The sequence below is a fragment of the Zonotrichia albicollis genome, chromosome 1, assembly GCF_047830755.1.
Source record: "Zonotrichia albicollis isolate bZonAlb1 chromosome 1, bZonAlb1.hap1, whole genome shotgun sequence".
Classification (NCBI taxonomy): Eukaryota; Metazoa; Chordata; class Aves; order Passeriformes; family Passerellidae; genus Zonotrichia; species Zonotrichia albicollis.
Genome location: NC_133819.1, coordinates 85237522 through 85264624, shown reverse-complemented (window position 1 = coordinate 85264624; position 27103 = coordinate 85237522). Strand labels below are relative to the sequence as shown.

General features: G+C 40.0%; 1 protein-coding gene across 5 annotated transcripts in view; it reads left to right on the top strand.

Annotated features, from left to right (window-relative positions):
• Window positions 1–27103, top strand: part of GRB10 (growth factor receptor bound protein 10) — a 145319-nt gene that overhangs the window by 82477 nt on the left and 35739 nt on the right. For all 5 annotated transcript variants that reach the window (XR_012581396.1, XM_074546236.1, XM_074546241.1 and 2 more), the window contains 2 exons: window positions 6332–6548; window positions 9376–9517. Coding sequence is in view for 4 of the 5 variants with exons in the window: in XM_074546236.1 (XP_074402337.1) it covers window positions 6332–6548; window positions 9376–9517 (359 nt within the window). In the remaining variant the exon portion in view is untranslated. The remainder of the gene's footprint in view (window positions 1–6331; window positions 6549–9375; window positions 9518–27103) is intronic.

Sequence of the window (27103 nt, the reverse complement as noted above, 5' to 3'; positions counted from 1 at the left end):
TGTTAGCCATCACAGCCATACTGGCAGAAATGGGAATAGATGTGTGTGGTGTTTAAAAATCACCTGGAGAATACTGAAGCAGTTACAAGTTCACTGTTGATTTCTCTGTGTGGCTGTCTGGTTTCAGTGTGCTCAAAAAGCACAGATGCCTATCTCAATTTCATGCTCTTTTACCAACCAGCATCTCTATTTCTTGTCCTTCTCTCCACGGCATGGTCCATTTAGCATTTTGCAAGCTGCACATGCACCGATTTGAGGTTTTGTAGGCCAGCAGCCATACTTACAGTACAAAATAAAGGATTTCACTTAAGCTGAAGAATGTTAAAATGCAATAAAGGAAAGGAGTGCAGAGGCTCATAAGGAGACTTACAAGGCATATAAAGCTTTGGGGTTCAGGCTTGTAATTTTTAATTCAGGTTGTGGCTACTCTGGGGTGAGTGATGCCTCTAGGACACAAAGTTGTGTCTTCTTTCACTTTAAATGAACAAAAAAACCCTGTGAGCTTCTAATGTTCAATTGAGGCAGTCTTGATATTTTTGTAATTCTGTCTGACAGCCTTGTCTGATCTGGAGAACACTGTGAAAGCATAGGGTTTGCAAATGTTTTTTTTATGTTGTCTTTTTGTTTCTTGTGCTAAACTTCCCATCCATATGGAGCTTTCAAGAAATCAGGAGGGGAGAGATTGCATAGAATTGGAGCCTGATACTGGGAACGGAGGGTGTCATTCAGCTGTAGCATCACTGTAGAGGGCACTGTGGGATTTTTAAAAATTTGTAAGAGATCTGCTTATTATCATCCACCTTCTGTTGCATGCATCTCTCAGAGGTGTAGAAGCTGCCAAGTACTAAATACATGCATCTGTAGGGGGCTGTGGATACCAATTGTTTGAAATTACAGATCAACTGGTGCCTGTGGCATTAGTGGAACCTGAAACCAGAGTCTGGAGGGATATGAGACTTTTGTGTAAACATAGTGAGTGTAGTAACATGGTCAGAGGGAGAAAGTAATAGAGGAGTAGGAGTGTTACCTAGAATGGACTTCTCTTTGCATCACAACAACTGTGTGTTGTCAGTAATAGTACACTTTCAAAAAATTGTAGTGATGGAGATTTCTGAAAAGTCTTTCTAAAATGGCATTTGGACATGGTACTGGAGGTACGTGCTGCAGTGCTCTTGTGCAAGGGGTGCCCTTAATATGAAGGGCAGTCTGAGAAAAGAGTTTGTGTACACATCTCACTGTGGGAATCCTTACCTGCATTTTTGATCCTAAAACATGAGATTTACACAGTGCCAAAACCCTTGCAAAACGTAATTGCATCACCAGTATGAATCAGAAGAACTTACATGTGGTTTTAGAGGATTTGAAACAGAATCTTGAGATAGATACCACAAGTACTTTTTATGTCTCTTTTTTTTCCCTTTTCAAGCTCTGATACAATTCTTCTGTTCATTTTACTATAAATGTATTTTCCTTGTATCACCTGTGATTTACATAGTGTGTCACTGCATCATCAATGCAGGATGGTAGGCTGTAGGCAACTGTGTGTTCCTATTCTTTCACTGTTTCCATCTGTCTCCTTGAGGGTTAATTCATATGTGCTGGAGAGGCTGCTCACAACTTGGATACCATGCTCTACTCAGCTAACTTCAGTGAAATCCTACATTAGGTATATCATAGCTTTTTTTGTTTTGTCAACATGGCCCTTGAATGTGCTGCTCTGAAACTCATTTTGCTGATGCTAGGTTATCAGATAGGAATAGGTGATCAATCAACAGCTGCCTATCTGTATCAAACACTTGTTTATAGATGTGCTGTTAGGTTTCTTATAGTATCAGACTTAATTCCATGGCGACAGAAAAATGCTATAGTCTTTTTATAAATCTTCTTCTGAATTCCTAGTAGCTCTTGCATCATTTATCTCTGGGAACTGATACAAGAGATAATGCTGGATGATTAAATTTAAAAATGAACAAACAAGAAGGAAATTATTTCTTTTTTTAGATAAAATGTTTTTACAAACCTCTTAAATCACAATTAATTTAAGTCCTGTGATGTTTTTCAAAGTGTTCCCTATGAATTGTGGACCGTATGTGAAAAGGAAGGATGTTTGCTGTACATTCATTTAGAGACATTAAATGCATCCTGGTCTGTAGTCAACCATGTTTATCTCTTTTTCAGTAAATAGAATTTCTGTGATGCAGTGAGCCCCCTGACAGCCATGAAAATACCTGCTTTCTTCAGGAAGCTGGCACAGCTGAAGATGAGCAGGATCATTTCAGCTTTGTGTCGCTTCAGAATAAGTGGGATCCTGCTTAGTCTTGTTAGCTGAGCTTAACATGTCAAGGCCAACAACTACCAAAATAAGTAAATAAATGAGGATCTAGGGGATAGACAAGGACTAGAAGCAGAAAGGCAAGTGGGACATGGTTAAGTACAGATTAAAGTTTGCTCAGGCTTAATTTAGGGGTTATCATCCCTCCTGTATTATGCTTGAAAACATTAAAAATGTATTCAAGGTGCTTTTTTTTTAAATGGAGCATGACAGCGTACCTACCTAGCTAGCTTAACTAGCTTAGTCGAGCTTTTGTAACATAGTTTTCCTCTTTCCTTGAATGGGACTTTTAAATCTTTTCTTGTAATTGAAATAATGATTTACTCTACCAAAAATATTACTTGCAACATCCAGTGGAGCTGGTTTCTGAACAAAGCCAAAGTTTAACAAATTGTGGGCAAAGAAACAAAAGGAAGTTCAGACAGCTGCCAGTGTGTGCACTTTGGTTCTAGTTTGGGAAAGAACATTGTTCACAGAAGAGTCTACAAAACTGCCAGTACCCTGTCCACCACCAGAAGTGTGTCAGACCTAGGTTTTGCAAGTGTTCTCATTTAAAAATGACAGTCAAAAGCAAAGGGCTGTTTGCATGTTTGTGCAAGGAGGTGGCAAGTGCTTCTGTGCTTCTCACCTGAAATGGAAGAATAGACTTTGAATATCCACTTTCCTACTCCTTGATTTTATGTCAGAGATCAATACAGATTAGGGAATATATCATTTTTGTATCCCTGGAACTGCATATATGCAAGATATTTGGGGAGCTGGAAGCTCCTCAGCAACCTGTAACTCTGCCTGCTAGATTCTTTCAGGTCAGTCACAAAATCTGTGTGTGCATGCTTGGAGGACCAGCATGGTGCTGTGCTAGATCAAAGTCCAATAATTTTCAAATTTTGCTGTTAACTAGCAAGCCTTCTCAAAGTCAGTTTAGTTTAGTCAATAGTTTGTTTTTTTTTTTCTGCATAGGGTTGTCTTGAGGGAGGCGGGATCTCACTGGTTGGTGGAGAGAGATACTTTGAAGGATTGCACTGTATATGAAATACCCTTCTGAACTGTATGCCTGCATATGGTTGAAACAGTTAAAAATCCTGTAGAGGGCTTATTTGATTTTTGTTAAGTTAAACTCTGTGGAGAGCCATCACAGTAACATCCTGGATTACTTGGCAGGCTGAGACATCTGCTGGCACTTCTGAGGTGTAGGCTGCAGCAGTGAGGTTTCCTATTGCATCATGCTGAAATCTCTCTAAAACATAATGGTATTTAGTAGTAAATGCCGTTGTATAGAGATGAAACTGTATGAAATTCAAGATTGCAGGCTTTGTCTTCAACAAGCTTAAGGATCTTAAGGATCTTTTGCTGCTGCAAAAGTTTTAGCAAGACTGAGGGCTATTATGAACAGTACTGCACCCGCAGAGAAAAGGAGGTGACAGAGAAGTGAAACCAGATTCTGGACTTCAGTGCAGCATATTATTAGGAGAACTCTATATGCACCTTGTCAGTGTCTGTCCTGTTAGAAATTGAATTTAGGTGTGTAATTGATATTCTTAAATGCCGGCTAATGGTAATTCAATGCTTTAAACTATGTACTTGCTTTGCTTAGTGTTTTGCATGAAGTACCTCATTTTATGTATATTAGGCTACATAGGACACCTTTGCAACTGTTTGCTTATTCAGGGATAGCTTGAGATGACTCTTAATCATTCCTCCCATGTTACAATCACCTGAAAACTTAATGATCTTGCACGCTAATAGCTTTGTCTAAATTGTTAATAAATTAGCACCCTCAGGGATCAAGCCATATGGACTTCCACTGAATGAATATATGCCTAGACTTTCTTCCCTTTCTGCTTTTCACCATGCTAAACAATTGCTGTTAGTTGCTGTCATTTACTCCCTGACTCTGTGGTCAGGGTCTGTCTTTTATGTCTCCTGCATCCAACCCCTAAGCTTTTACTTGACAGCCATCTGACACCCTGCAGCTCGGTACTTTAGATGAATGATAAAATTTAAAAGCCTTGTAATTTGGCCTCTCCCTCTTTATACTCCTACTTCTGTGGTTCCCTTGTGATTGCTCAAGAAGTGTTTTTGATATGTCCTCTCCAAATAGGATAAGAATCTGGAGGATGGAATGAAATTTAAGTTGCAGCTCTGTCTCAAGATCACTAAAAATAGCAGGAAAATTATTGTAGACTTTGTCCAAGAAAAGCAAAGCTTAGATTGTTGAAAATGCATCAGCTAGCTGACATACAGAGAAGATGGTGTAACCTAGTGAAGGCGAGTCTCAGCAGTAGTGTAGTAGCTGTTAAATTAAAAAATTGAGGGAAATTACCATAAATAATTGAAAGGAAGAAACCTGTTTGTGGGATGATGTGGTGATTTTTTCCGTTTCAGTTTTGTTGTTTTTTTTTTTTTTGACATGTGTAAACCTTGAAATCCTCTTGAGTACATTCTAAGTGGCTGTTACTTTACTATAAAGAGCCTACTGACTTGCAGTGAGAAACTTGGTGTTTCAGGTCACTAAATAGAGCTCAGGTGCAGGGGCATGACCAGAAACCTGTTTAATTCTGAGCAGGTCTTTTGTTCACCCAACACTGAGAATGGAGGTCATCAGCATCCCAATACAATTGCCATGTAAATGCCATGTTCAGATCTCATTATGGTTATCAGGGCATGTTGTTGGTGGACAGAAATTGAGCGATGCCTGTTTTACATTATAACCTCAAGAAATGTGATATTTGTACAAAATAATTTATGGTATCTGAAAGAAAATAGTGCAGCTGGTTGCAAGCTGCTTCTGATGGTTCATTTACCTATAAAACACAGCAAAAGACCAGCTCCATCACTTGTCTCTACTTTCCATCCCTGTCATGAAGAGTTTTGTGAGACAGAAAGTTTGCTGGCAGCAGTGGTATGTTTTGCCAGGCCAGTTGATACAGCTGGAAAATAAGGGCACATTTTTGGCTGCACAAAGCTCTGTTGGGTCAGGAGTAGCTGTTCAGGCAGTGGCTGTGCTGTAACCAGAAGCAGATATCAATGTGTGTGTTCATCAGCCTGCTGAACTCCTGATAGGGAGTGATGTAACTTGTGGCTAGGGAGTAATTACAGTGCTCTGCGAGAGGAGTTCAGAGAGTGGTTAGTGCAAAGGGCTTGCAGAGTTCTCTTGTCTTGCAGAGTAATTATGATCGTTAAGGAGGAATGATTCAGCACAAGTTACTTATTTACAGTGAGGTAAGGTGGCGAATATAGAAAGATTGGTGCCCTTTTTAGGGACTGATGTTCCTCCAGCCAGCCACACCACATCCTTGGTTGATTTACTTTGTACTCTTTAAGGTAGAAGTCTATCTATCACACTGCAAGAGCAGGGATACAGATAGATCTTTCTATATGAAAGTTGCTGGACTGCCCTTCAAAATACCATGTCACAAAAATACGGTAGGATTTTAAACAAGATGTAATAATCACTTGTATAGTGATGTCTTCCAGGACTGCAGCACTGTCTTAATTTCTTTTTCCTTCTAAATTATTCAGTCTTTCAAAGTATTTATTACAATGTTGGACAATCTAAACTTGATACTTTGCCAAGCCAAACTGAGGTATTTGTAAGTGATAGGCTTTGGAAATATATAGCAGTTTATCAGTAAGTGAAGTGCTGCTTCACATTAGCATTGTTGTTATTAAAAAATCCCTCTAAATTCTTGTGTGATACACACACACACACATACATATATAGGGAGAGAGAGAGAGAGAGAGTAAATACTGTAATATTTATTCTGTGTCCATAGCTTTTCTCCATGGGAGGCAAAACAAATCTCCATTGCTGGCTCTTACTTGTTGTGGTTTTCTACTCTTAGAAAAATACATTATTTCTGTAATAATAATTTGCACTGTAAAAATGTAGTTTAAAAATTATGTTACAATTTTACTGAAACTTAGTCGTTGCTCTTGCCGCATTTCCTTCGCCTGGGACTTCCAGATGTGTTACACTGCCTTCGTTTTGTCTTTCAGATGACGATGTGGACCTGGAAGCTCTGGTGAACGACATGAACTCCTCGTTTGAAAGCTTATACTCCACGTGCAGCATGCAGTCGGAGACGGCTCCGCTGCTGCAGAACGGGCAGCTGAGCCGCAGCCAGCTGCCGTCCCCGGGGCCCGGCGCCCCGCAGCCCACGTCCCCCCGGCAGCGGGTGCAGCGCTCCCAGCCCGTGCGCATCATGGCTGTCAGGTAGGGACGCGGCACTCGCCTCCTCTTCCGTAAGGTGGCGTGAACTGGCCTCAAAAGAGCTGTGTTTTAAAAGAGGAGATCCACTTTTAAAGGAGAATTTAGCGTTAGACTGGACTTCTGTGTAGAAAAGTGTAGGACATAATATTTCCACATATTATCACCCTTCTTTTAGTCAAGGTTTGAGGTTTCTGCAGTAGCTGATTTGTAGAAGTGTTTCATTGGTACCAGTTGGCAGAAGCTATATCCATATTTGGATTTTTTCCAAACTGTTAAAGCCAGTGCTCTCAAGTCTGGTGTCCACTGACAGCCTATAGGTTTTATTAAACATAAGAGATCATGTAGACAGATGAGGGTATGCTTAACTGCTTTTGATACACAGCAAGTTCCTCTCTCTTTGTGGAGGTTTCCTCAATGGTTTAAGACCAACAAACAAAAAAAAAAAAATTTCTTATTTAGCTATCTGTTCTTCCCAGGACACTTTCAGCTCACTCACTTCAGTGCACTGTGTTAAGTCATTACCAAAAAAAGTATTAAAGTTGTGTCCCCCTGTTGTAAAGCTGAGGACTGGAATTCAGGCTTCAAGAGGAAAACTCTTGATGGTGATGGGAGAGTATATAGGTGATGTACAGGTTCTTAAAATCTTTTTAGGCAGCAGGAGGAAGGCAGCTCCTATCAGCATGAGTAGGTAAACTAATTTTTTTCCTGCTAGTTAGCAGTTTGTTCTTTGAAGGAAGTGAAAAGTAATAGTATAATAAAAGAAAAATACCATGTGTAGAAGGGGTGGCTTCTAACTCTTAACACTGATGTATTGCTTATAGGAATGGTATCTGTAAGACAGGCAACTTTTCTATTTGAATGGATATGCAGTGCAGCTAGGTCAGCTAATGATGCCATCAGTTCTACAGGTATTTCACAGTTAACCTTGAATGGGGCTGTACTGGAAAATGTACTCTCTGGAGTCCTATAGCTGTTGATAATTTGTAAATATCTCAGTCAAATCACTTAAATTATTTTTGGTGTTTAAAAACTTAGCAACTCTTACTATAGAACACTCTGCCTTTTTGAAATCTATACTTCAATGCACACCAGAACATCCTGTGTTTATCATCATCAAAGAGGGTGATGGTGAAGCTTCTGTTCAGGGTTATCTGGATCCATCTTGTTTGCCACCAGAACAGAGTGATTTGACTGTGGTCTCCTAGGAGCACAGGTTTATGTGTGTGTCAGTTATGAAGTAAATGCTCCACTGGCAGCTGTACAGCCACAGCAGAGCACAGCACAGAGAACTCCCAGCTTCAGGAAACCACACCTTTCTAATTGTATTGGTTCCACTTCTTACAGTGGAGGTCAGTCAAAAACTTGCAGTGCAGCGCCCTGTTGCACAGATATGACATGTACTGGTCTGAAGAAATCTTACACTGTCCTTTTACCCTGTGCTGTAGAGAACTGCACACATGGGGAGCACAAAAAAAAATAAATATATGAAGCAGGTCAAGTAGTTGTTGGCATAGTTCATAGTTACGGTTAGAACTGCTGTTAATTGCAACCCCCCAGATCTGTAAGACTCGTTCATGGAATACCAAGGCAACTAAATTGCAGGACAAAGTTACCTGTGGAGCAGGGTTCACAGTAGTTGTATTTTGCCATCCCCCAGGTACAGGCAAATACAAATGAGAGTGCCCAGAGTGGGGCACGCTGCCGCGGGCAAACTCAGCAGCTCTCTCCCAGACAGCTCTGTTGAGAAGGCTTTGCTTGCTGAAGGCATGCAGAAAAATGAGAGCAAACTGAGTTTTTAATGATTTGCCTTTCAAATCCAGTAGTTAGTTGATTTGGAAACTTTCATGATTGCCACTAGATGGTGCCTTCTGCTTAGGCATTGAAGGGCAGTGTGCTGCAGTCAGCTAATGCATCTTCAGTGGTGATACCCTGGCAGCAGGGAAACCAAAAGCCATTTGTGTAGTCATGAATAGGTCTTACAGCTTTTCTGGTTTAGTTTTTCTTTTAGTTTTTAGGTTCTTTTAGTTTTTCTTTGTAGGTTTTAGTTTTTCTTTTGTTGGTGTGGGCACTGCAGGGGTACCATAAACTGGACCTGAAACTGTTACATGCAGACTCATGAGGCATACTTTGGTGGATGCAAACTTGTCTGAACAGTAACTGTAGGACAGGCATAAGGTGGGAGGGTACAATTCCAGCTAATTGCTTATTGCTAAAGCCATGTCTTTGCCTTTTTATTTCTCAGGAAATGCCGAGTTGCTTGGAGATAGAATCTGGTATTATAATGAGGTGACAATATTGGTTTAAGTCTCAGCTTAGAGAACTCTACAGTAGGGTACATGTTTGTTTTCAAGTCCACTTGGAATTTGGCTCTGAGTGACTGCCATTGTTTTCTCCTCTTTCACATTGCTTTGGAAGAGCTTTACTGACTTTCTGGCACACACAGCTTAAGCTTGTAATCTAGTGCTTACAACAGTGAATACAGATAGATATTTTTGTTTATTTTATTTGCACAGTTACCTCAGTTACTCACCCAAGTAATCGAATTATGAGCAATAAAACAAGCATGGATGCCTGACTGGTCATTTTTTACATGCAATTATCTACTTTGCACTAGGAGTTGCTGTAACTGTATAGTATACAGTGTATACTATACACTGTGCTGTATAGTATAGTACAGTACAGAGTGCTGTAACTGTATAGTAGTTACCTAGAAAAAGAATGGGTTTGATTCCTTGTTTTTAGGGTCATTATCACAAATGCTGGGGCAGGAGAGCCAGGTCTAGTGGTGCCATTTTGCTCCTCTTAATGTGTAGTGCTTCTGTGTCTACAGGCGTCTTCAAGAAGAGGAACAGCAATTCCGAACATCATCTTTGCCGGCCATCCCAAACCCTTTCCCAGAACTTTGTAGCCCTGCAAGCTCTCCAGTGCTGGCCCCTGGATCTTTACCTCAGAGTCAACCTGCTAGTAAGCATGTGAGTATGGGATGAAACTTTGGGTCATCCATTCATGTGCAAACCAGCAGTGGACTACTTCATTTTGAAGGCAGAAAGAAAGCTTCCAGATAAGTAAAAACACTTGTGCACTTTGTCTGTGAGTAGGGCAGCACTGGCCGAGAGAGTACCTTCAAAAAGGGCTTCAGACATTTTTTAGAAGGTTTGTAAGAAAGATGTGTAAAAATTACGTAAGCGTCTTTCAGATAAATGCATGTTGTGAATGGAGCAGTAATGCTTAATATCCTTCAGATTCTGTTATTCAGCCTAAAGATTTACTAATTCTGAAGTCAAGTGAATTATCTTAGAGTTGGATGAGGATCTGTGCCTTTTATACTGCATATCCTAGGTGTCACAAAAACACTGAAAAGCTGAATTCTTTAAAGACATGGTGGAGTTTTATTTGCTGTTTTTCATGAAGCTGCTCAAAAAGCAAAGATGTTCTTAGAGCTTGTGACTAGGCAGAGCTCATTGTAATGGGATTTAAGGGGAAGGTTGTCCCATGGAAAGCTGATGGAGTAACTTTCTGGGTTCTTGGTAGTTAAGATAACCCAGACTGAGCTCTCATGTGGTCCAGAGCAGTAACCTCAGTGACATAGAAGTTTTTTTTCTCGGTCCTACTCCACAATCATCTTGTTTTGTATCATTCCTCAAGCACACTTGAAGACTAAAGTTGGGCTCAAAAACCTTTATTTTGTAAACTGTGCAGACCTGCATGGGAATTAAAAAATGGGCTACTCTGACTATGGCTTACAACAATTCTGTTCTTGAGTACCCAAAAATATGGAGAAATTCTGTGTCACTGCTCAATTAGTTTGGAATTAGCTCCTACATGCTGTCTGAGGGGTAAAGGGCTTGGGTACAGCTACAAGCAGAGGACCCAGATGTGTGCCCTTGTGTGTTCTGTGTTGTGTTACAGTGCCATAAACAGCTGCCTTCTTTCCTGAGAGACACCTGAGTACACCTCCACTGGTTTTACTGTATTTCTTAGCCATACAAGACAGACAGGTAACCAAATCATGCCCTGGGAAAAAATTGAGCCATCCCATTGGGAATTTAACACAAGGCCCTGTCAGAGACCCAGGTACTGGCTAAGCTGTTGTGCCAAGACAGAGTTGATGTGACTCTGGGGAGATAAAACCAGGGGCAATTCTGCCTCCTGGCACTCCCCAGCAGGACAGCAGCAGAGCTGTCTTTCTGAAATAAACTTTAGTTTCTGATGAACCTGTGTTTACCTCTCCAAATATCCTCCTGCTCAGGGTTTCTTTGCCTGTTAGCTCTATGTTTTACTAAAATTACCCAAGCCACCCTAAACTTGGCTCTGTAAAACCTTAAGGAACCCTAAATGATCTGTGAGTCAGCTTTTGATCGAATTTAGAAACTAGTGGTTTAACAGCAGATAAATATAAAAATAACCGGTCTTTTAATGTATGTGAGAAGATGGCTATAAAGGCAGAATAGAAGATCTTTTCTTTTCACAAGTTTTACCTTATAATTTTTTTTAATTATTCTACCTTACTTTAAAATCAAAAAATTTTGACAAATGTTTTGAAAGCCTAAAATGAAATAATTTATATTGTATAGATATGCTTTCTGCTGAATTTTTTAATCAAAGACAATCCATTATAGTGGTAAAACCTTTTAAGGTACAAACTGAGGAGGTAAAGCAGGTTGAGCAATAATGGTTTCTTTTGTAGATGTAAATACACTGATCATTTCATCCTATCAACTCATTGGAGGCATTTGAGAAACACTGGCTCTGGATAAGGGGATAATAGCAAAGTGTTCTTTTCCTCTCTATCAAAGTATTTTGCTCTCTTTAATGAAGGGTCAGAGAAACAAAACTGGAAAAAACCCTTCTATTTTTAAAGTATGAATGGTAAAAGAGAGTAGGTTTAGTTTCTTCATGAAGGAAGAAAACCACCTCAATTTTAAACATGGAATATCATTGGATAACAAAATAATCTCTCTGTGCAGCCTCCTCATAATTTGTTTAACTCCGTTTTAGTTCCCTTCAGGGGAGTCTGCTAAATGTCACGAGTAAAAAGAAATTAGTAACTTAAGAAATGTTATACATCTTTTCAACTTCAACACCTTAAAAAAATGTGTACTTTGGGAATTTGAGTAAATTATTTTAGGACATGCTTTGGCTGAGATAGATGTCCATCAATACAGTACAAACTACTGATTAATAAAACAAGTGATGAGCTTAGTTAAAGGAATGCAATAGCAAGTTTTAGTACATGGCAGTTAGGGAAAATAAGTTGTGCTTTAAGAAAAATATAAATACAATGTTAAATGCTAACCAAGGTAAAACATCAAGATGCTTAATTCAGGTTCTCTGCTTACAAATTATGAACACAGATTAAAATTGGAGATGAGAATGAGCCATTCTGTTTACATGGGATGCATGAGGTGCTAGTGGATTCCTTTGATGCTTCTTGAGCATTTACAGGTAAACAAGCCAATAGCAGTTCCAGCCAGCAGTGCTGCAGCTCTGATCACACAGGGCATCACATGTGGCACACACATCACTGGGAAGCTGGAGGGTCTGAGGACTTCCTCACAAAGGAAATGTTAGTATTGTTCCTCCTGGAACACCTCACTGTTATTTAATAATTGTAAAATACAACTCTGCAATGGCAAAATCTAGTAGGGGTTATGCAAGAGGAATTTAAAGATCCAGTCTTGTTAAACATAGAAGATTCTCATGTCATATGCCTTAGGCATAAAGAAATGCCAGCTCTATTCAAGTTTTACTAAAAGTTGTACTTTTTCACAGTATATTGTTCCATATAGGAAAAGGATGCATGAAATGAAAGAGTGAGTAAAGAAGCTTTCAGGTCATAAAGCTTGAATTACATTTTCGGCTGAAAAAATGGATATTGTCTCTTCTCATATTTTATTCTGTCAATTTTATTCTGTAGCTGGAGCCTGACATACAAGTTTCTTACTGATTCTGAGTCTCTTCCTTATTTTTTTCATGTAGTTGCCACTGCTTTTTTTAATAAGCAGTTCACAGCCTTGCTTTATGCACTGCTCTGCATTTGTTTCCTACTCTTGGCTCAGCAAAAAAAGATAAAAACAGTAAAGCAGTCAAAAATAACTGTAATAAGCCTTTCTTACTTTTTTGTGCTGGGTTTTTTCTGTCTTCTCATGGTGACAAAGCATTTTCTTTATGGTACTCAAAAAAGTGCAATAATTTCATTTTTTGGAGAATATTTTTACGAGATCTGTTGGGTAATGGTACTGATTTCACCACAGCAGGAAGCAGTATGCCACTTCTCACTCTGCTGCCAGTCAGGCACTGAATGCTGCTTTTAAAGCTGATGGCTGCAGCAGTGTACTGCAGCTGCCCCCAGAAGACAGACAACAGTGGGAAATAACAGGTCTTCATAGCAGCACAAAACTAAACACACCTGTAGGCAAATGGGATAGTCATTTAATGGGAGAAGCCATCTGGGGGGTAAAACTGGAGTGTTGGGCTTATTGAAATCATTTCAGATTTGGGTTTTAGAGGGTGCTTTTTTAAATTCTGGATAATCTTCTTTGCTTTAGAAAAAGAACTTAATCTTGTGGATATTTTTTTTCTGAGCACACAAAGGTTGAAAAACTGGCACATAATTTAGAAGTAAAAGACTTAGAAGAGAAATAGCAGTGAACTTTCAGGTTACATTTCAAAGGCTGTCCTGCACTGAACAACATCCACAATGGCAACGTGTGCTAATAGAGTTGTGTGACCTAAAAAACCTGGTGATAGACATTCAGAAATTATTTGCATTAAAGAGATACATGCCTCTTTGGAGTTCAGCAGTATGATCCTTGATTTCAGGTCTGCAGGTGGAAAAAGCCCACTTTGAGCTTAGTTTTACAGTGAAAAACGTTAAAAGTTGGGTTGTTGATAGTGAGCAGCACATGGGTCTGTAAAAAATGGCACAGCTGAAGTTTTAGTGATGTAGCCAAGCAGCTGGTGAGCACCTGGATGGGAAGTACCAACCTGTTGTGCTGCTGGGTCAGTAGCTACTTCAGTTTCTGGTGTGGTGAGTGAGACAGTGCAGGTGTCTTGTGCTTGGAGAAAGCCTGATCCTTCAAGTGGTAGCTGACAAAGAGCTCCTAAATCCCTGAGTTGAGAGCAGCGTTGTCTGTGAGCTTGGACAGGAGGCTGGCAGGAGAGGAGCTCCCTGGTCAGTGCATGCCCAAGCATTCCCCTCTTCTTCTGTGCCTGATTTTGTCTTCTAAGTATCACCCATCTGCCCATCACCACAGAGCCCAAAGCTCCAGCAGACCTCTGAGAGCACTCCCACTTTCCATGCATGGGAAGGGCAAGAAAAGGCAGGAGCAGGAAGGACATGCTCTGGGTGACACCAGGGGCATTGCAAGACCACTTGATATTTTTCTCTCCCTTTTCCCCACATCTTTGTATGTAAGGCTCATGCACACCTACAAACACAAGATCACCCCATGTCTGAAGTGGGGGAAGTGGTTGCAGGCCAGGAGAAGGGACAGCTGAAAATTTTTAAACCATTGTTTGCTTAACAGGATAAATATGTTTGTCTAAGAAAAATGGAAACCAGAAAATTGCACCAAACCAAGACCAAACATTTGTCCAAAAGATTGCTAAAAACATCAGATAGCTACCTTACTGCCAATTGAAGTCCATCTTTGTGTTGCTGGTATAAATGAAGAGCTAGTTGGTAACTTAGGTTATAATTTCTGGTTGTGTACAAATATTTTGGAAAAAGCATGCAATAATTACATGTAGGTCACTGCAATGCCACAGGATATTAGGCTTAAGTATCTTGTGTGAGTCAATGAAGCTTTCAACTGTAAAAATAGGGCAAATTTCTCACATCCCCCCTCTATACAGCCCAGGCAAACTTCCAAAAAGCAGTTTGATGTACCCAAATTATTTACTCTTTTCTAGCAAATTAAATTCACAAATGGGTATGAATTAATGTCATTCTTTTTTCCAGATTTAGTTACTCTTCAAGGGAGCTTGTGTAAACAGACTTCTTAGTTTTTATTGTTCTAATTACATGTTATGATGCACATTTTTTAATTTTTCTTCCCATAAAACTTTTATATTGACTCTTTTGAAGATGTGGATGTTGATTTTTCTAAAGAGAAGCTGTATAAAAATATGAACTTGTGCATAATGCAGGCATTATGTACTGTTGGATTTTGTGCGTGTCACAGCAAATTTTGTACTTGATCCTTCAGTGGAACAATCTTTTGCAACAAGACATTCTGAAAATAAATACTGACATCTAAGTGTGTCAACAGGGCATTACTTTCTCGAAACAGGCCAAATCAATAGCTGGATAGAATCTGGTAATTTCCTTAGGTCTAAGTCTAGGCATTCCCTTTGGCCCAGCTTTAAAACATGGGTTTTCAGGAGTATCTGCCATGATACATCATGTTGTTTCTCTCAAATCTTTCTTTGAAACAAGTCTCTTACACTAAGTAAATTAATCATACATGAATTGCTCTGCAGCATATTTAACTCAGATGCTTTTTTTAAAGGTAGTTGCAATTGTATTTGGGAATAAAGTAGGAAAGAGCAGGCCTCTGCTGCAGGGCTGTGATCTAACTGCACAAAAGCAGCCTTTGGGTGCCCTTCTCTCGTTTGGAGAAATAACACCTTCCCAAAGTTTTAACAGAGTTAAATTTGATTGGCAGGGAAGGAAAGATTGCATTACTTGTCATCTTATCTCCTACCTCATGGAAACATGTTGTCCTGAAATCAGGGTGGAGGTGAGTTCACAGCATGATCAGTTTCATCATGCTGAAAGTCGCATTTACTCATTCTGAGGAAGGGAATGATGAATATCTGAGGTCTAAGAAGCTTTCTGGGCTAAGCTAAAGGCCAGCAGCCCTTGATGCTGTTGGTGCTGGTCTCCAGGTGGGTCTGCAGGCTCTCCAGCTGGAGCCCTGCATGTGGGCTGCCGAGCACTGGGATCAGCACAGAGGCAAAGCTGCTGTTTCTGCTTCCTCGTGCCTCTTACAGCAAGAAGCTTTGTGTTAGAAAAAAATTAGTCTCTTTGTTCTTGCTTTTTGGGAAGTGCCAGGACAGTAGTTACAGTCCCAACATGAATTACTGGAAATATGAAGGGCATCTCATGCTCAAACCCAAGACTATGTTATTTGTTGGGATTTTTTTGTTTCCAATGACACAAACCTGGCCCAGCTCCCAGAAGCGTTTTGACTTCCTACCTGGAAGTGATGCTCTGGCCATGGGGGTGCGCTGGGAGGAGGGCTGTGTACTCAGGACCAGTGTGGAATTGCACTGTCCATCCAATCCATGGAACCAACCTGGCCCAAGCCTGCCTTGCTCCACGTGTCCTGGTATACCCCAGTGGGTCTCCAGCCACTCAGTAATACTTGCAGTTGTTTTAAAAAGCTGTTGCACAGTAATAAGCTGAGCAGTCTGTGGTATTTGCACCAGTAACTGCGTTAGTGTGTTCATACTACATTTTTCTGTGGGCACCTTAGTTATGTGTGCACTTGCACATTTTGTTGCACATTCCTTATGCTGTATTTTATTACAGTACAGTAAGAGTATAACTTTGCTGTTCTATGTTTTGATCAGGAATTGACAGAACTGAGGAGCTATCAGGCTGAGAAGGCAGTGAAAAATGGGAAAGCACAATATGAGAGGAGTTCTAACTTTCTCTGTGCCTAATGAGGCAGGAAGGAATGGGTTTTGGTGTAAACATAAGTGAAGCAGAGAATTAAAAAACCCCAGAACTAGATTGAGTGACCGTAATTATACCATAAATGAATGGTTGACACAAATCAGAGGTGTTGTAACTTTGTGCTGATAGCCTTTAAGGAGTCATTCAGCAAGGCAGGAACAGGCACACTGAGTCTGTGTGACATCTGTGCTGTCTGGACTCGAGCTGTGAGTTCAGGTCAACTTTAGACATTTTGGATAGAAGCCTTTTTGGACCTCTGCTAGCCAGAGGGCAGGTGAAAGAAAGCACCAGCTCATAATTGAGAGCCTCTGCTGTGTGTATCCTCTGTGACCTCGTGGCACCAGTTTGTTGCCAGCAGCTGGTAGGTGATGTGACCACGAGCTCCTTCCCAAGGTGAGCTGTGGCAGCTCTTGCAGAGCTGTGCTGGCACCTGCAGCTGAGCTGCTGGTGATCCCTGGTGGATGCTGTGGACGTATGGAGAGCAGGACTGGGAAAACACCCAAGTTTTTGCTTGCTTGCTGGCATCTACTTCTAGGGATGGCAGGCAAAGCCAGTGTTTAGTTTGTTCCTTTCCAACCCATCAGCACAGTTGTTGCTTAAGTGTGAGGAGGGATGCTGTTCATTCAGAGCAGGTAAAAGTCTTCTTTGGACTTCTTTTAATTTCCTGGACAGTGACCTGTGCCCCTGATTAAAGTGGAAATCTATTTGAAATGTCCATCTTCTCTTAGGTGGTGTTTGTGTATGGATGCGTGGGGAAGAAGGAACTTGGAGTTAGTTCATTGTTTTGGTAATAGGATGTTCTTGCATTGTGCCAGAGCTTGCAGATATAGTTTTGTTCCATTTCCTAAACAGGGGGAAATGTCAGTTGGAATTTAATAGCAAGTTAATTAAATCATTGTGGGATGAGTTTCAATTCTCTGTGCTTTTGATTTATAGCCTTCTATTGCTATCAAATTCTTGTTATATTATTCTTCCTCCTAATAGGAGTGCAGAATTACTGTACTAAAAAATTATTTTGTTTAATTAATGTAAGTACTTTCAGTCTTTGCTTCAGCCTGCCTGTAATCTGAACATCATTTACTAAATTTACATAAAAGTGAGTTTAATCTGGACTTGCTAAAGGACAAGCTATCATTGGTCCATAGAAGCTACATCTCATGCTTCTCCACTGGTATTAGGATTGCTTGTTCTCTCCAGTGGTAAATTCTGCTGCTGCTGGGATTACTGGGGCTGGTTTCTCCTGCTACATTTCAGGAGGCAACAGAATTGGAAATACCACTGTTGTGCTTCATGCCTGCACTATTTGGGTTTTTCTGGTGTGGCTGAGGGAGAAATGAATAGCACTCCGAAACAAAATGGATTGACAATGAGCTGGAAGTTTGGATCCAAGATCCCATCCCAAGAGCATGGGATGTTTCTGAGGAATGTGAATAAAGTAGCTTTGTTACAGCAGACTCGCTTCCAGTGAGATTTCATTAACAGCAAAGAAAACACGGTTCTCTTAAGTTTTTATGGGAAAAGGGGATGAAAGTGGGAGAGACCTTTAAAAGCTGCTTCGGTGTTTTACCTAACAGGTGCCACTTTATAGCACCCAGGTCTTTTCAGCTGCCCCTTTCATCTGCCTACATCTCTTGTCTGGCCAGAATGAGGAACTGCTCTGTTTTTTGGGGTTATTTAGAGATGGCCTATGACGATACTGCTTCACCTGCACACACACGAAGTTTACAGTGTGCATTGTCCATCCAGACATTTTGTGGGAATGTTATCTCTGTATCTGCTGCAGAGTGCTGGGACTCGTGCCTGTGCCCAACAGCCACCAGGAAAGGTTGGCTGTCTCACCATGAGCTGACCTTGCTCGTGTTCCTCCTCTCCTTTTTTATGTTCACCTTTAAAAATTTTCTTTCCTTACCATCCTTGCCAGAATAGGTAATGAGAATAGGAAAAAGCTGTTCATAAGGAACAAACACTGCTTAAAAAAAACTGTTGAAAAAAAAGGAGGTACAAAACATTAATGAGAGCATTCTGAGCTAAATAACAGTGTCTGTGTAGTAAAACACCTGGATTTAATTTTACAGACAAGTCACCCTCAGGCTTCTGTGAGTCATTTGTGAACATGTCCCTGCCTGCAAACTTTAAGAGTAGTAATTACTTTGAAGTAACTTGCTTGTCACATTGGTGCTGGTTACACTTATTTTCCCTGTTGCTTACTAAAATCTACCAAAAGCAAGATGACTGCAGTGTTTCTGGAGTTTATAAATAGCTTTACAAATGTTTTCAGCAATTTTCGTTCACCAAGTTCTCAGTTCTGCTGAACAAGCTATAGATGAGATCTTTGATAAGCATCAGGTATCAGGTACAGAGTTTTAGCATTGAAAAATACCTGTTGTGCTTCAGTTTATGAATGCTTTTTACTGAGTTGTCACGAACTCTTGAGCAGTGTTATGTTTAAATGTTTGAAGTATGTATACACACACACATCTCTATGATTGTGTATAGGAGAAAATGAAAAGATTGCTTGCAGTACTGCCACCTTATAATGGGTTTATGGGACAGCTTGAAAAGAAATAGGCATTAAATATATAAAGATCACCCTCCACTTCATAAGGCAAAGAAAAGAAAGCTGATGTTGCAGGAATAGCAACATCTAGTCATGCAGGTAAAACCTTTTATTTTATATTCTCTGTGTGGTTTTCTGTGTTATATGCTGGTTTGTTCTATGTATTTTTTTTTCATGGCTGACCTTTGAACCTTTTTCTTTAACAAACTAGCTTGTTAAAGCTTTGTAAAGCTCATCCAAGTGAGGCTGAGCCTTGCCTCTTGTTACAGCCTTGTCAAATAAGCATGCTCTAAAAGGCAGACTCAAATAATGTTTTGCTGAAAAATGCTCTCGCTGCACTTGAAGCTAATGTCATTCCATTTCTAGCATTTAAAAGGTCCTAAATATATTTGAGAACCTCTTTTGTTTTTTTCATGAGCAGTGGTGAGACTGGGCTTTACTCCTGAATGTGGATCCAGTCAATGTTTTTGATGAAAGTTTTGGTTTATGCTTTTTGATTTTCTTTGAGCATTCTTACCCGCCCTGATTTGCATCCTAGTCTGTTGGGGGTTTTGGTTGTTTTTTGGCATTGGGTTGTTGTTGGTTTTCTTTTTTTGCCTGCACAGGTGGGAAAGATAATCTAAATCCTGAGTCTTTCATCTTCTGCAGAGAGACGCTGTCAGTTCAGGGGAAGTGCTTGTCAGCTGGGGGGGTCATGAGAGCGCCACATTCAGTCCCAGGGATAAAGGTTATCAATTTCTAACCATTTGTACAATGCAACACATTTTTTAGTATTTTCTAGGATATTAATAAGAAGTGGAAAATCAGGAGGCTGCCAGCTATATTTGTGCAAATGTACCTTCAGTGTAATTTCCCTTTGCTTCCAGTGAACATTCAGTTCTGCATTACACTGCATGCAAGTTACAAATGAGCATTTGCTTACAGCCTAATTAAGCATAGCTTAGAGCAGTACTTAATTGCAACACTTCGAGTAATACAGAGGAACTTCAAGCCAATCTGGCTAACAAGAAATTAACTTTGTGCTCTGCCCAGGTTGCTCTAGGTGCTGTGTCTGTAAGGTTTCATTGTGCCTTGGCCTCTGTGTCCATGGAATAGCACTTGGGCAATCTTCAGAGGTCACAGAGAAACCTTTTAGGATTTCAGTTAAAGCAAGAAATCCTACAAGAAGTGAGGCAGGGCATGATGGAGTCTTTCAGTGAGTAGAGAAATTGCCTGTGCAGCAGATGCTGGCTCCAGCATTCCTCTATTGATGTCTGAATGGCACTGAGGTGAAAGACTGCTGTGATGGCGTATAATCATTAAAATGAAAGAGATGAATGAACTTCATAGGAAGCTTTTTATATGTTACTTTTATCCCTTAAATAAATAAATAGCCTAGTAGCTCTGAAGATGGTAAAATAAAATTTACAGCACTGTAGACATGCTCACAACAGTTTCTCTGCTTTGCCTCTTTCCCAAGCTTTCTTCAATGTGCAGCTGTAAAAGCTGTGATGTTTAACTTGTCTATCAAAATGCTCAAGGATGATGTGTTTGCAAAGGGCTTGTTTTATCCCTATGCCAGAGGCCTGGAAGTGCTAATAGCCCTGCATTCAAATACTAGCCATTAAGAAAGGGCTAGTAAAATTCCAGCAAAAATAATATGAAAAAATGTGTACAGTGTCAGAAATGATTCATAGTGACTGCATTCTTTGAGTTTGCTGCAGTCTCTGCTTTCTGCATAATTGAGTTAATCTTTACTACAGCTATGTCTTTTCTGAATATATTAGTTGCAACTTAGTGGCAATACCTAGGTATGAGGACTGATGAATTGTGGCAAAATTAGTTGATTATCTTAATTTCTTTATTTTAAAACACAATAATGTAGGGAAGGAGAAAGTAATTCTTTTTCCTCTTAAATTATGTCACAATATTTATATAAAATTTCAAACCAGTAAGATCTCACTGAGTTCAAGAAATATATTGGAAATACTTGAAGAGAAGGTATTTAAAGTCTGACTGGGTAGTTGCTCAGATTGCTTGGCTTAGACTTGCAGTCAGTGCAGAAGTCCAACCCTGATATATAAAGACTTCTTCCATGATTTTTTTGTGTTGGTGCAAAACTTTTGCTAGGCCAATTTTTCTACAGTGACTTAACAGATCTTTTGAATGATTGTGGAAGAGAATTTCTTTATGCTGGGCAATTCTGCTTTTGCACTACAACCATAATGAAGTGTTTTTGAAGGACATATTTGACTTTGCATAACATGATTTCAAATTAGGTTTATATGCTGTAGCTGAATTAGCAGTATCTGGAAGTAAATACCTATTTTGAGTATTGATTGCATATTGAATTATAAAATGTGTGCATTAATGTATGACAAATTTGGAGGCCTTTACCTACAGCAGACAAGTAGTAGGAATGGCCATGGTTCTCATGTTATTTGCTTACAGTGGCTTTTTTTTTTTGCTGCTGGAAAGTGGCATGTAGACTAATGAACATATCCAGCATAGCTGTTTTGCACACCTAGAGAGAGCCCTTTTTTGAATCTCAGCTTGGAAGAAGTGGAGAGAAAAAACTTTAACTTCAAAGGGTAGTATTGGGATTTCTTGGTGAAGAAAATCCTCATGTTTTTGTGTCCAACTTCATATCATGAGTGGTCAAATCAGCAGTTGGATCAAACTCAGCGCATAAGTTTCGTAAAAGCTCTGTTAGAGATTTGGGATTAATCAGCCTTAGGTTGTCAGATCCCTGCTGTCAGATGCAGTGATGCTAGTCCCAGCCTTTTACTGTCCTTACAGTCTGTTCACAGACCTTTTCAGGTAGATGCTTGCTTCTTGTCAAAAACAACAGCAAGTGGTTTTGAGAAGTTTTTGGGAAGGTGTTGCATTCCATATTTTGCTTGATGAGCCTTGTGGTCTGACCAAGGGACCTTGGTGTGTGCTCTGTTCCTCCTCACCTCTTATTTGGGTTGCTTGTGTCCAGTTAATGGTGACACAGGGAAGTATCTTTCAAGTGCTTTCATGCTTGTCTTAGGGTAGCAAAGCTACAAAAGATGATGAGTTGCACAAGTGTCTCTTCCTCTTTCTGTTGACCACAGTGGGAACCTGGATGCCTAGTGAAGACAGGATGTGCTTTACTGAGGTGGCTGGTGACAGCTGAAATGACTGCCACCACCTCTGTGTAGTTCAGGAGGAATGTAAACCAGGCAGTGATCTGTGATCATGAGGATCCTTTCCTTACCCTAAGTGACTGAGCTGTTTTATTAGGACTGAATTGGGCCTTGTTTCCAAGTGGGAAATTTTTGTTGACCATGTGCCTGAATGGCCAATGTCCTCAGTTATTCCTGGAAGAAACAGCAGAATTTGTTTATCTGGAGAAATGCTGGCAGCTTCAGAGCTGATTTTTTTCTGTCATTTGTTAAGGGCCTGTGAAAAATGGTGAGTTTCATATCACAGTCTTGTTGTGCAAATTCAAGGCAGTACTATTCCACATCTGTTCAGCAGTTTCACTTCTGTGTGCCAAGTTCAGACATTTGAGGTACCCTTTCCAATAGAGGAGGAGAGATAAAATTTAGGGATGGAATACAGACTTTCATGGACAGATAGTTCTAGCCATTGGTACTTGATACACAACACTGATGCCAAACTTTGAGGAAAAAGAAAATTTAGTAACAAATGGGAATCTGGGCAGGGGATGTATTTCTTCTTCAAGAGCCAGTAAGCCCTGAGGGGAGAGGGGAGCAATAGCAGGAGTTTCTAAGGGAGAGGGTTGAGGAACTGGACTGCCATTTCAGAAAGTAATTTACCTTTGATTTGCTTTCTGATTTTGTACTAGGGAAAGCTACCCTTAGCTCTTGTTTTGTGTAGAAGACCAAATGCAAGAAACTCAAGTTGGTTTGTGAAAAGGATGGAGGTTTAATTTCCCCAGTTAACTGATTACCCTCTTTATGGACAATCAAAGTCATTAAGATCTCTTTTGGATGATTTAGCTAACTAAACATGCTGCATTTGTCATCTCAAGGTACTTTCCATGTCGAATGAGGCTACCTGGTAATTTATCTAACCCACTCTGTACATGTGGAAAATAATGGTGTCTGCAGAGAAGATTAAGGTGTTTGGCTTAACGAGGCACTGTCTGTGGAAGGGAAGTATGTTACATCACACTTGAAGAGAATGAACCTTTTCACTTCTTCTTTAAACAGGGTTTTCATGGTGCAGCTGAAGGAAATTAATGCACTAGCTATTTTTTTATGCTTTAAAAAGTACAATTCCTACGGTGCACAGGTTGGCAAAGCCTTGGTTGATGTGAGCCAAGCAAACTTGGGTTCACTGAAAGAAGAATCTGCAGAACTCTGGGAACAAATCCACAAACCCACTTACTTATTATGAATTACACTTTAGGTCTGATCAGTGTCAGTTATGTTGAAGAGTGTATAAGCAACAGTTGAACCAAAAATAGTTTCAGTACAGAGTATTTGTTGTTATTACTCTGCAGGTAGCAAAAAATTTCTGCTTTTGCCATGTATAATCTTGTGCAGGAAGATGGGGGAGTTGTGGAAGAAGCAAGTGTTGTGACACTTTTCTGTGCTGTACAAAAGGCAAGATACATGTTCCTACAGTAAGAAGCCTTAAGCTCTGCCACCACCCAAAGCCACCAACCTTCTGAAGCTTGAAAAGGCAGTAAAGTTTTTCTTATGTGTAGAATTGTCTCTCCATGAATGAATTGAAAGTGGTAAGTAGTGAGATTTGCTGAAGTCAGCAGACTTGGTTTGACACAGTTAGAAATTAATTGTTAATTAATAGTTAATACTATTATTGCCATTTATTAATACAATATGTTTTTAAAGGACACTTCAAAATAAATTAGTTTTCTTATGTACAACTATGTATTTAACCTATGAAATTCTACATGGCAATTCTTACATTCTACATGAATGTAAGAATTAGATGTTGAAATTTGAAGTGTATAGAATGATATTTAAGTGTATGTTACTCATTTACATAAATACAAGACTGCAATAAGCATAGAGATAAGGGAAGCAGATCTTAGTGTTCAGATTTGTATCAAACCCAAGCTGCTGTTTGGGGAAAGACGGGAAGGGGAAAACACTGTTTATGTTGAAATATATTTGATTCAAGTTTTGTCTAGAAGAGACTATTAAATTTTTATCTTGCTCAGGACCATAAGATCCTGAGATGTTCACATATCTTCCCTTATATATTGACCTAAATTGTACTTTTCCCTTTTGAGGCTAGCTTTCTTAAACTTATGTCACTGGGTCTGTGAGCCAAATGCACAATATTTTAAAAAATGTTTTATTTTGACAGGGAATGGAATTATGCACTCATGGAAATAGAAACTTCAGAATAAGAAAGATGTCCAAAGGGTTATCTATCTTCTTCCAGTCAATCTGGGGGGAAAAAATGAGCTTGGGAAAAGGCATTTTCCTTTAATAAACCTGACACCAGTGCCTTTATATTCTCTTTCATTTTCTCAGTGGTTCAGTTCAAGAAGGTTTCAATGACCCAGATTTTTTTCTCAGCATAATCCTAAAGAAGATCCATGATATAAATACAGAGCCATCAAAATCCTTTGAGAAAAAAATTATCATTTGTGCCAGGACAGAGATAAAGTTACTGGTATCTCTGCATGGTGGATTTCTTTAACCCCTTGACAATAATTTAGGGAGGGGAGAAAGGGGCAGAAGGAGGCGTGCTTGTAGGTAATGGTATTTATGTGTTATCTATAGCACATAAAAATACAGAGTCAGCTCCCTTGTCATTGCCTTTTGGAATCTTGGAAATGGTTGGTTTCTCTATGATCAGCTACAGTAGAAAGGCCACTGTTAAAAGATTTCCCACTTAATATCACACAGAATTGGTTTCTAGAGGGTATCTGCTCTCTTAAAAGATTCACCCAATGTTTGCTCTTTTCCTCTGGTGATTTTTTTCATACCCTTTTGCTTGCACTAAACAAAGAAACTAGGTATATGAGCTATTTGAATATAATTGTCTTTTTAATACAAGTAATTATTTTAAATGTTTAATGGGATCCTCATGAAAATTGTTGCATATACTTTTCAATTAGAGAGAAGGCTCCTCAATTGCATTTGTGTAAGATATTTAATTGGGTGGACAGCACAGAATGAATGTGTTTGGAAATTATCTCAGATTACCTGCTTGTAGGGGGATGCCTATAGGGAGGAGAAAGCTTTGCTTCCAATTAACTTCAAAGATAAGATAGCTTAATTGGAAGCTGACTGTGCCTTGACAGCTTCAGAGCAGCAGTGACTTCCATGTAAAATAATCTGAAGCAGATGCTGAATGAAGAAGTAGCATTTTCTTTCTTGCAGCCTTTGGCATCAGATCTCTGGCATTATGTTATCTAGTTCTATATGAGGAAGCATTTTTTTATCATGACATTGATTTCAGCACAGAACTTCATATTTATACCTACGCTGTGAAGTTCATCAGCCTTGACAAACAGACCATAACACCAACTTAAAGGGAGCTTCAACCACTTTGGCTTGGCTGGGGAAAATAGTGATGAAGAATCCTACAAAAAGACCCATTTAGGGCTCCTGATCTGTGATCAAACTAGATCTTCTTTATGCTTTTAGTTAATGTCATGGTTATGTAACTTTTCTCTATCTGTATAAGAGCTTGGAGGCTAGAGAAATGGGCTGCAGGAAAGCTCATGAAGTTTAACAAGGGCAAGTGTAAAGTCCTGCACCTTTGGAGGAGCAACCCCAGGCGCCAGTACATGCTGGGAGTCACCCAGCTGGAAAACAGCTTGGCAGAAAAGGACCTGGGGGTCCTGGTGGATTCCAGGTTGAATGTGAACCAGCAATGTGCCCTTGCTGCCAAGAAAGCTGATGATATCCTGGGCTGCGGTAGGCAAAGCATCGCCAGTGGGTTAAGGGAGGTTTACTCAGCACTAATGAGGCCACATGTGGAGTGCTGAGTCCAGCTCTGGGCTCCCCAGCACAAGAGAGTCATGGGCATACTGGAGAACATCCAGCAAAGGCCTGGGGAGATGATAGGGGCACCGGAGAATCCGTGCTCTGAGGAAAGGCGGAGAGAGCTGGGACTCTCAGCTTGGAAAAGATAAAGCTCAGGAGCATCTTGTGAATGTGCATAACTACCTTGAAGGAGGGTGCAAAGAGGACAGACCAGGCTCTTTCCAGTGGTCCCCAGGTACGGGCACAAGTGGAAATACAGGATGTTCCCTCTGAATGTGAGGCAGCGCTTTTGACTGAGAGGGTGTCTGAGTGCTCTCAGCCACAGCCAGAGAGGTTGTGAATCTCTGTCCTTGGAAATACTCCAAGGCACCTGGACACTGTCCCAGAGAAAAGGCTCTAGGTGACCCTGCTTGGGTTACAGGGAGGATCAGATAACCTCCAGAGATCGCTTCCATCCCTCAACCCTATGTGAGCCTGTGATTGTTCCTAAACTTTAATAATGAAAAAAAAAAAAAAAACCTCAGCCCAAAAAGTTAAAGGTGTGTCAATCTTGAAACATATCATCTCTGTCTCATGTCTTTAATAATAAAGTTTGGAGTTACGAGGGTAAAGCTCCCTGTTAATTAATTTATAACTACTGAGTTTCTAAGAGCAATATTTTTGCTTGCCTGGCATGTGCTAGCATGACCAACATAATCCGCTTGAATATCTTGTAAGAATTCTATTAAAATTTACTTTAGTGGAGGGATTTCTGTGTTAAGTGTTTGGATTTTATTTTATTATGAATAGTACTGAAATTGAACAATGGCAATCAAAGTACATCTACATATGTGTTCTATGTAATATATCAGTAAAAATAGAGGAGGCAGTCATCTGATTTATAAATGATGAGAACCTGGACCAGAGCACTTAGAAGATAATCTGCTCTCTTGGGAAATCCTCAGCCTTAGAGGCATGAAAAAATAACGTCACTCAAATGCTTATTCAACTAGTCACAAGGGATAGAATGAGAGATTACCAGTTGGCGAAAAAGATGGTGGAAAACATTTAAGGGCTGTGAAAAGAGGTTTATATGATTCAGTGCAGCTTTGCACTGAAATCTGTTTGATAAGCAGCAGTGGAATACTGATAATGATGTAGCAGCAAAGGAGAAAGATGCGTGTAGTATGATGGGAAGAATGGGGTGGGGAGGGTGTGTTGGTGTCAGGGTGAGAGGAGCTGCTCTGGAGTAGGTGTTGGTACAAAGCAGCACTCACATCTCTGCACTGTGACCTGCAGCAGGAGATGCAGAGAGCTGACATGTTAATCCTCGGGAACAGGCTGAAGAGAGGAGCTGCAAGAGAGGAAGGATGGAGCAGTTTGTGACACTTCAGAT